Here is a 9,739-nt window from a genome sequence, read left to right on the forward strand (position 1 = left end):
AAATACTTTATTTTTCGAATACATTACAATAATTTTAAATACTATAATAGCATTTAAATAATATTCAACTTTTCTTTATAGACTTTTTTGAACGAAAATCAAAATGCAACAGAATCGGATAATGAACTAGAAAACAGTGACCAAGACGATGTTAGTAATAACGAAGGTATAGAAATCACTTCTACACCTCCAAATACTACTGCAGACACAGTTTTCAAAATTCCAACCACGACCAAAAAACGAAAAGCTTCAAATTTAAACATACTTTAAATTGAAAATCGTATGGAAGATGCATACAATATTTTTTTTTAAAGTATCTGCAGAGCCGATTCGCGATGAGTGTTCATTATATGCTGAACTTATAGCAAAAAAATTGAGAGCTTTAGATGAAAATACTCGTGAAACAGCTATGCGCGAAATTGACAATTTATACGGACTTAAACGCAAACAAAATCTGTTGCATCATCAAAATAATCCTGTACCAATAAACTCTACACTGCAAGCTTTTCAAACTCATCCACCATATCCGCATACATTTCAAACATTTTCATCACAGTCGCTGCATAATCAATTACCAATAGAATTTTCAACACTTCCATCTGGTCCTGGTCCTTCTCAAGAAAATGTATGTACTTCACCAGAAGACTTGACATCGCATCATCCAGGTTTTTCATATAGTTATCAACCAGAATACTCCACTTCTTCAAACTCTCAGCCGTCACAAATATCTTATTCACATAGTCCTGCAATATCTCCAAATTATTCAATACCTTCACCACATTCACAAACATCTTCATCAAATATAGCATTTCCTTACAGCAAAAGTCCAATATCTCCAGATTATTCAATACCTTCACCACATTCACAAACATCATCATCAAGCATAGAGTTTCCCAAACATAAAACAGCCATGGTAAATCAAACCAGATGCATTGGAACCAAAGGATAGGCTAAATTTTGATCAATTATTTAACAAAGTATAACTCAAGTTATGTATGTACTATTTGCAAGATAAAGAAAATCAACGCTTATAATTTACATAACTTAAAATTTAATTATTTTTATTTGAATTTAGTATTTATTTTAATTTTGATTGTGATACTATGAAAAGTTTTGTTTTGTTTTTTAATAATTATGTATACATTTTATTATTTTATTAATTTGTTTAATTTATATTAAGCTCACTAGAATTTTTTTTTTATTTTGGTTCATTTTTTTTAGCAATACCAGTATTATTTTATTTTATTTTTTTATTATTTTATTTTGAGTTTTTATGGTTATTTTACCGGAAATTATTTTTATTTTGTTCTTTTCATTAGAAATACTAAGTATGTTATAGTATGCTTTTAGTTTTTCCATAGTTAAAAACATTATTTATTTAAAATACAATAAATGTATTTTATAAATGTTATATTTACCTTGATTTCGTCTTTCAATTCCTGTATTAGTGCTCTACAAACTTCTTGAATACATCTCGAAACGGTTTGAAGAGAAAATTTAAATGTGTAGGACAAACTTATAAAACTGTCACCTGATGCTAAATATCGTAAAGTTACAGCAAGTCTTTCTTGTATAGGTATGCTTTCTCGCATATTAGTGTCCATTTTCGATATATATGGTGCAATTTTATGTAATAAATACTCGAAATCTGTTGATGACATACGGAAAAAATTTTGGAATTTTTTCGAAGGATTTATTTTCAGATCATGCAGCATATTTGTCGCATTATACCTAAAAATTAATTAAAATACATATTTTGTAGTGTACAATTTACACTTTAAATAGTATTTAAAATAATTTACTTACTGGTTTCGACTTTTATAATAGGTATCTACCCAATATCGTCTTTTTTTTGTACAATTTGATTTTAAAATTTCACCACATGCCATAACACAATATGATGCAGCACAAATCGCAAGTTTTGATTTTTCATCACAGTCACCCATTATTCAAAAAAAATAAAAAATATGGTAATAAAAAAATATTTTACACAAAAATACTGTAATTAACCAACGTCCAACATACGTCCTTACTCTAAAAAGTGAAGGAACACTATGATCAAAACACAAAAAAATAAACTGCCACTGCATTTTCCCGCGCTTGGAAACACGCCGAGCTACGCGCCGTGGAATTATGTAGACGCGCGTAGATGCGCGTTCGTAGTGGCGCGTGTAGTTGTGCGGTATATGCACAAACTCCGCGCTCCAACCCGCGCCACGCGCCGTGGGATCGCACCTTATGAATGTTCATCAGCGCTAGTTAAGGTTTAAATTTGTTGGTTTTTCACATCACGATCACCTTGTCATTATTATGTTTTGACATAATCATTTATCACAAAATAGCTCAGCTGGATATTGTTATCATTTTAATCAGTCTTGGGTAGTATTCGGAATAAAGTATTCCAAATACAATATTCGGAATACTATTTAGGTATTCAGAATACTTTTGAAAATACTTTTCCTAAAAGTATTTTATGCAGTATTCAGAATACCTTCGAAAGTATTCCAAATACTATATTCGGAATACTTTAATAGCAGTGCTCGACTTGACAAAATTAAAGTAGGGAGACTCTGTTAACTTTAAAAAAAGAGCGTCCCCACCACTTGTCAAACGTTAGAAAAGCCGTGGAGGCTATGCCCTGTCTAGATGTATACAAGGGTAAAAACATATGTATTTTGGTTACTTATTGCCATCTATCACATCATTCAAACAAAAATATGATGATATTCTATCGAAAAAAAAAATTAATATTTCCAGGTTATTTTGTTTAAATAAATACTTTTTACATTCCTTATTTAGTATGTATTGTATTCAACTGTGCCTGTCCTGGTAAAAGATTTTATACTTTAATAATATTATTAATATTATTCATAGAAGATAATAATTGCAGACAATCATTATAAATATTATAAAAAATTATTATAATATAATATTTAAATCATAAACAGTTATAGTTAGGTATATATTATAATTTTAATTTGCAAACAATATATTATAATATATTTAAACATTGGCTATAATTTCCCAAAAGCAATTATTATTTTATTAATATCTATAACAAAAAATATTTTAAAAGTATTTGGAATATTTTTATAATATTCTAAATACTTTATTCAGAATACTATTTTTTGGATGTATTCGAATACATATTCGGAATACTATTTGTCATGAATATCCGAGAATTTATTCCAAATACTTTTAAAAAGTATTTTACCCAAGACTGATTTTAATAACCAGTTTGTTATACTCGGTATACTCAAATACCGCCAACGGTAAACGTTTTCGTAAGACGGATGTTCTCTAACATCATGCTTGGTAAACGTTTCTAATATAGTATATTGTTCTATGATAGTACTTGCAGTAATTTCTAGAATTCAGTTTGAGACGAGTAACGATGGATCCATAAAACATTAAAAGTTCTTTCTATTTCTGGATAAGAACGTATGTCAAGAGCTCAGCGAAAATAACCGGAGTGTGACTTACACAATTATCGTAACGGTAGACCATGACCGAATTATGAGCACGCTTTCTTGCCTATCTGCCAACGTACCAGTCAACAATAATAATAACCTCTTAAATCCATAGAAAAGTGTCTGCCGACGCTAATTATATTAAACATCGTACCTACCTAAATGTATTACATTTATATATGTTTATAGGTCTGGAGTATACGATGATCCAGCTTGTTCATCCAGCTCTGTTAACCATGCTATGTTGCTGGTCGGGTACACGAAGGACGCATGGATTTTGAAAAACTGGTGGAGCTCGAAATGGGGTGACAACGGTTACATGTACTTAGCCCGTGGCAAGAACCAGTGTGCTGTATCCACCTATGCGGCTTACGCTTCCATATTACTGCCACACCATCGACCACTACCATCGACGCATCCCTACGGTTGATTGTGATAGAACATTTGGTACTGTCTCAAGTTAACTAGAGCCTGATTTATTTATATAAACTAAACTTTACCTAGAATATACTTTAAAAATTAGTATACTTGTATTTCATTATTTCTTATGAATAAAAAAATCAGTTCGAAAACTTAAGAATCTTCAATTAACTTTAAAAAAAATAAATAGCATTTGTTACAATTTATGAGGAACCTTGTTTTAAATTTTGTGTCCAAGCTAAAAAAAATTTCCATTCCTCTAAATAGCTCAACAATTCATAATAATTTTACCATATATTATATGGGATATAGTTTTATAAATATTTAAAGTATTTACTGTTATTGGTTTTTAAGTTGCACAAAAAGAACAAAAGCTGGTTTTCTATGAATAAAAATAAATCCAAATAATATAAAACGTCCTAATTAAATGTAGTAGGAAAACTTTTAGGGACTTTTATTTTTTTAGTAACTTCAATTTACTCTGACCAACTATTACTCACACCTATGTCAAATGCATGAGCGACAATACATAGTGTCCATTTTTTGGACCTATTATTTAAGCACAAATGTATTAGTTTAGTGTCGTACCACTTGACACAACTTATATTTACATTTGGGACGTAAAAACTGATTTCATGGAAATGCAGTCTCTCTTCCCAAATTTTTAACCGTTTTATCCGATAAAAATGGAGAATTACAAAATCGATTGATTCAGAACGATGGCTTTTAAATTGAACGATTTGTTTATTTGCCGATAAATATTTCTCTACAGATCGTTCTAATCATATTTTTTAGTTCAGTCAAATAGTGATCGAACTTGTATAAATTGTTCATTATTAGTTTTTGGACTATATATATTATTAATTACAAGAATATGTGATCTTGGACAAAAAACGATTCCTATTCATCATATCTGTAATTATATTTATTGGCGTATTGTCCTCCCTATACATGTGAATACGTGGGAACTTCAAAGAACCCATCACTAAATGCATATCAACGAATTACTACATTTCTTCAGTATTTGTTAACCTAAAATTATGAGTATTTTATTGAATAACATATAAATTCGTGAAAAATTATATGTTTTCTAATTTGGATTTTGAATTTCATCTGGACAGTCAAATATTCCAGTTTCGTCTAAACTTACCTTAAGAGATCTAAAAAGTTTTTGTAGCCATTTCATTTTTTTCTTATGTAAACCATCCAGGGACATCAATTTTCAGAATATCATTTATTCTAATAACTAACCTTTCAAATTCGGGTAATTCAAAGTTTTCATTTTCATCAAAATTAACTAATAGTTAGTCAATCTCTCCATCATTATCACTTTCAAGATCACATAGCTTGGATATATTTCCATCTAATAATTCAACAAGTTCTAATAAAGTAAGTTCACTCATTTTAGAAAATAATGTTAAAATAAAAAGATAAATTACCTAGCAACGTGCATAGATCATTAATTAAAATAATAATATATCGGAATACAAGGCTGAGTTCCGAACGACTGATGGTCATTCTGTATTAGCATATTTTTGTGTCGTCGGCCGTCCGCTTCTTACTCGTTCGTGATGAGCCGGCCGGCGAGTCCTAATGTACATATATTTGTAATGATTCCTATAAACCCTGTTATATTGGTGAACGGCCACCTACATCCTCGTCCTAATAGATCCCCATGATCTAAATGACACATCGGGATCTACTTGACAGGGGATCTAAATAACCATAGATAACTATTTGACACTATCCTAGATGGGGATCTAAATTACCCATTTTTCGTTTAGATCTCCCTTGTTCTACTAGATACCCCCTTTGTAGCGGCAATATATACATTAAAACCTCTCTATAACGGACCCTCTATTAAATGGAATCCTTATCACGGAAAATGTCAATAGTCCCAGTGCAATTTGTACCTTTCTATGACAGAAAACTTTATACTGGAAAAATGTTTGGTCCCATGCGATTCCGTTATAGAAAGGTTTCACTGTACTACTCATAAAGACATAAAGTCATACCTTATATTATAAGCCTTATAAGGATAAGTCATAACTCATGAATCATAATTCATAAGACTATAAGAGAATAGTTAGTAAATTTTTATTATTTACAATTAATGTTCGAAAATCAAGGTTACTCATCTCTCTTTAAGTCTAATTATATAATAGATATTATAGATATTATAAATATTATATCACTTACGAATTTAAATATTTCCATACAACCGAAACCATAATACCGGTGATGCTGACGACGGATGGTTCGGAAAGATTCATATAGTGTTGTTTGGTGATCTGCTCCAACTGCCTCCTGTGAGACAACTGTCACCATTCGAAAATTTGAAATAATCTGATGTCCTTAAGAGTTTAGGATCCCTTAGTGCTCCAAATTTATGGGAAAAACTATTTTGTTATGAGGAATCGACTGTCAATATGAGGCAAAAAAACGACCAACTTTTCGGCGAAATGTTGAATCGTTTAAGAATGGGTGTAGTAACAAATCAAGACAGTTGCACTTTATCCAATAGACTTCTAGTCCAGTCAAAATAAACATTCAACTTCGGAAAAATTCGCATAGAGCTGAAAATTGGTACACACCTTAGGTACATCATTACAAATGAAATGTCAAAAGTCCCCATCGATCCCACCTTTGCTATAAACTTAATTCGAGGTCAAAGGTCACAAAAATAGATTTTTCGCAAATATCTCTTAAACTTAAAGTATTTATATAAAAATAGCTATTACATAACTTGTAGATCAAGCATCGTAAACTTCATTATCTGCGATATTTGGTTCAATATTGGAGCAAGACTGGCCTCGACAGTTATTACATACTAGTGAACAAAATAAACCAACTTTCTTACAACCACAATTATAACTACAACCTTTTTTGCAATTACAAAAAATAGTATTAAGAAGTTTTTCCGGAGCAGGAGGGAGTAGAGTTTGAACTGGCTCCAAACCGTTATCTTTAAATACCCATCCCCAGTCTTCAGGATTCAATTCGTTACCTAGCCATACTTGAACTTGATAGTATACTCGATATAAATGTTGATAAGCAGCGGAAGATGTTGGAGGAAGACAGGGTAACTTAACACTTTTATTACTCCGTGTATTTTTTACAAAACTTAAATACCTATACTTGTCAATAGAATCTATTATTTTTGGAGCTCCGTACATTGCAAGAAGAAAACGAATTCCATTTGAAAGAATAAGTTCTGGAGAAGAGTCAATATTTTTAAATACTTCAGCGCAATCAACTAAATCCTGACATTTTTCAAATAATTTAAATACTTTTGTTTTACCTCTTTGGTAAAGTGCTGACGTAGTATCACACCCAGTTATTGCATGTAAAAATAAGATATGAGCTTGACATTTTGAATATGAAGTTAAACTTTGAGATGAATACATTTTTGTTTCTGTTTGAGCTTTTCCTGGTTTTAAAAAGTAAATCATCTTATCCGTAGGAGTTCGTGCAATTAGTATTATTAATAAATCGACATCTTCACCTATGACAATAGTTTTATTTGTGTTGGACCGTTCTAAAGCTGTTTCTATTATTAAAACATCAGCGTCATTATTCGCATGTTTCACAAAAATATCTGCAGCTGTTAATTTTTCAGACAGTAGTGTTATGAAGCGAGACTTGTTATGAATATTAGCAAGAAATTGCTGTTGGTTTATAGGAACAGTCATAAATTGATCAAAAATTATATCACAGGATGAAGTTATTTTAGTAGTTCGACGATTTTGTTCTGCAGCTTTGGTATTCTTTTTATTATCATTATAACCATCAAATACTACAATAACGTTACAACCAAAATGTTTATGTATATAATGCACGTATTTCTCAAAAATAACATCAAATGTTTCTTCTCGATCCCATACGACGCGATGTAAAAGATATCCTCCGTCAATGATATAGGTAATATTTTTGTGATCAATATCAATATTAACACATTAAAAAAAATCATAAATAGCAGATTTTTGTGTTTTACGCATGCCATTAGCATCAAAGAGTGATAATGGATAAGGAGCTAATTCATATTCAAAAAAATTTTCAAGTTCATCCCCAAATGTCTTAGTTATACTCATGCGTTGAAACAATAAAATAGGGTCTATAGCTACTTTATCATCATGAATTTTTATAGTACTACTAATTGTTAAAAGAGGGAGTACTCTATCAGCACGTTTTAATTTAATATTATTAAAGGTTTGACCAATTATTTTATTCATAGAAGCAATTCCAACTTCACGAGCATTATGACAATTGATGGTTTCATCACCGACCACTCCACTTGCAATGGACATTATTTTTTTAACCTCAGGAAAAGGTTCATGTAATGAAAACCATTCAAAAAGTTTTTTAATATCTTCGATATCTCTTTTTATACGAGAATCACTCGCATCTATATGCTGATCTGTTGTATCCATTTTAACATTTGCAAAATCCTCTAACCCTTCACATACTGTGTTCATTGAGTGCATACCATAAACCCATTTACTTAGGACACTTTCTTGTGTACTTCTTCCTCGAGCAACACCTCCATCTGTTTTCATTGATTTCATCAACGACTGCTCAATAATCATGTCTGTCGAAGTTCCACAACTTAATTTGTTAGAACGTCTTACAGTAAAAAATCCTTGTGCAAATCTACTAAAAACACTAGAATCAATTACATTTTCAAGTTGTAGCATATCTTGGAGATATAAGTGGGCAGATTTTGCATAAGGAAAATGTCCCGAAGCGTGGAAATAAGGAAGCATTTCTTTAACGCAATTCAAATGAGCTTGCCAATCTCCCATACGTTCAGCTCTTATAAACTCCTTTGCCATCGATACCATGTGAAAATACTGTATCCATAGTTTTGCTGTAGAGCCTCGTTCCTCGAATCCTTTCAATTTCTTGCTAAACTGATACAATAATGCTTCAGCTTTTTCGTCACAACTTTCAATATCGTTATATGAAACAGTGTTATTTATAATTTCATCTATAGTTTTTTTTAAATAATCATTCATTTCATCATCAATAACGAGTTCTTTTGATATAATAGTTGACAAAGTTAGGTGAAGTAATGTATGAGCTCTGACAGCTCTGGCGTAAGCATGGCCATTGAGCATTTTATCCAATGAATTAGGTGCATATATTAAAGAAAGAACTTCTTTAATACCACTTCCTTGCATAATATAACCAATTGCTCCGAAAAAGGACATTAGTAGATGAAAACCTCCAAGTCTAATTACAATCTTTGACAAATCAGATTTTTCTGGTGCCGCTGACACTATTTCTCGTGCTTTTGCATACAATGGTTGATCAAAAGTAATAACGCATACATCGTGGCCATAATTTTTTGCATTCTCCAAAGCACATAATAAAGTAGTGTATATGGTATTGTAGTTACTTGCTGGTTGATGAACAAATGGTAAGAATAGAATTTTAGATAAAGAAAAATGCATATTATTATTTGTTAAACGTTCGATATAACCATTCCAACCCGGCAATGATAAATTGTTCCATTTCCCATACAACCATACCATATCTATTTTTCGGAGTAAAGAAATCATTGTATGATTTTCATAAGCAAAACTCTGTGCAGTTATTTTACTATATCCTACTACACCATCATTTTGATAGATCTGAATTGGAATATGTGCTTTTTCTGCAAAATCTTTTTCTGAAAAGACTTGATTTGTTAGTGATATAGACTTTTCAGCTAAAACTGAACTTTTTGGTGTAATTATTTGAATTATACCCATTATGTGTAAAGTGTTATGACCATCTATAGTGTGTACATTTATATCGGCATTGTCAGCAACATATTGTACAAATGTCCCACTTTCTGGTGGCAAGAT

At 31.1% G+C, this 9,739-nt stretch overlaps 1 protein-coding gene across 1 annotated transcript in view; it reads left to right on the forward strand.

The window, feature by feature from the left end:
• Positions 1 to 4,093, forward strand: part of CtsL4 (Cathepsin L4) — a 48,246-nt gene extending 44,153 nt beyond the window's left edge. Inside the window, exon 8 of the mRNA XM_089217820.1 lies at positions 3,660 to 4,093. Coding sequence (XP_089073946.1) covers positions 3,660 to 3,900 — 241 coding nt within the window. The 3' untranslated portion in view covers positions 3,901 to 4,093. The remainder of the gene's footprint in view (positions 1 to 3,659) is intronic.
• Positions 4,094 to 9,739: the final 5,646 nt, after the last annotated feature.

Source organism: Diuraphis noxia, unplaced genomic scaffold, assembly GCF_037042655.1.
Source record: "Diuraphis noxia isolate RWA-SAM2 unplaced genomic scaffold, SU_Dnox_SAM2 contig0001, whole genome shotgun sequence".
Classification (NCBI taxonomy): Eukaryota; Metazoa; Arthropoda; class Insecta; order Hemiptera; family Aphididae; genus Diuraphis; species Diuraphis noxia.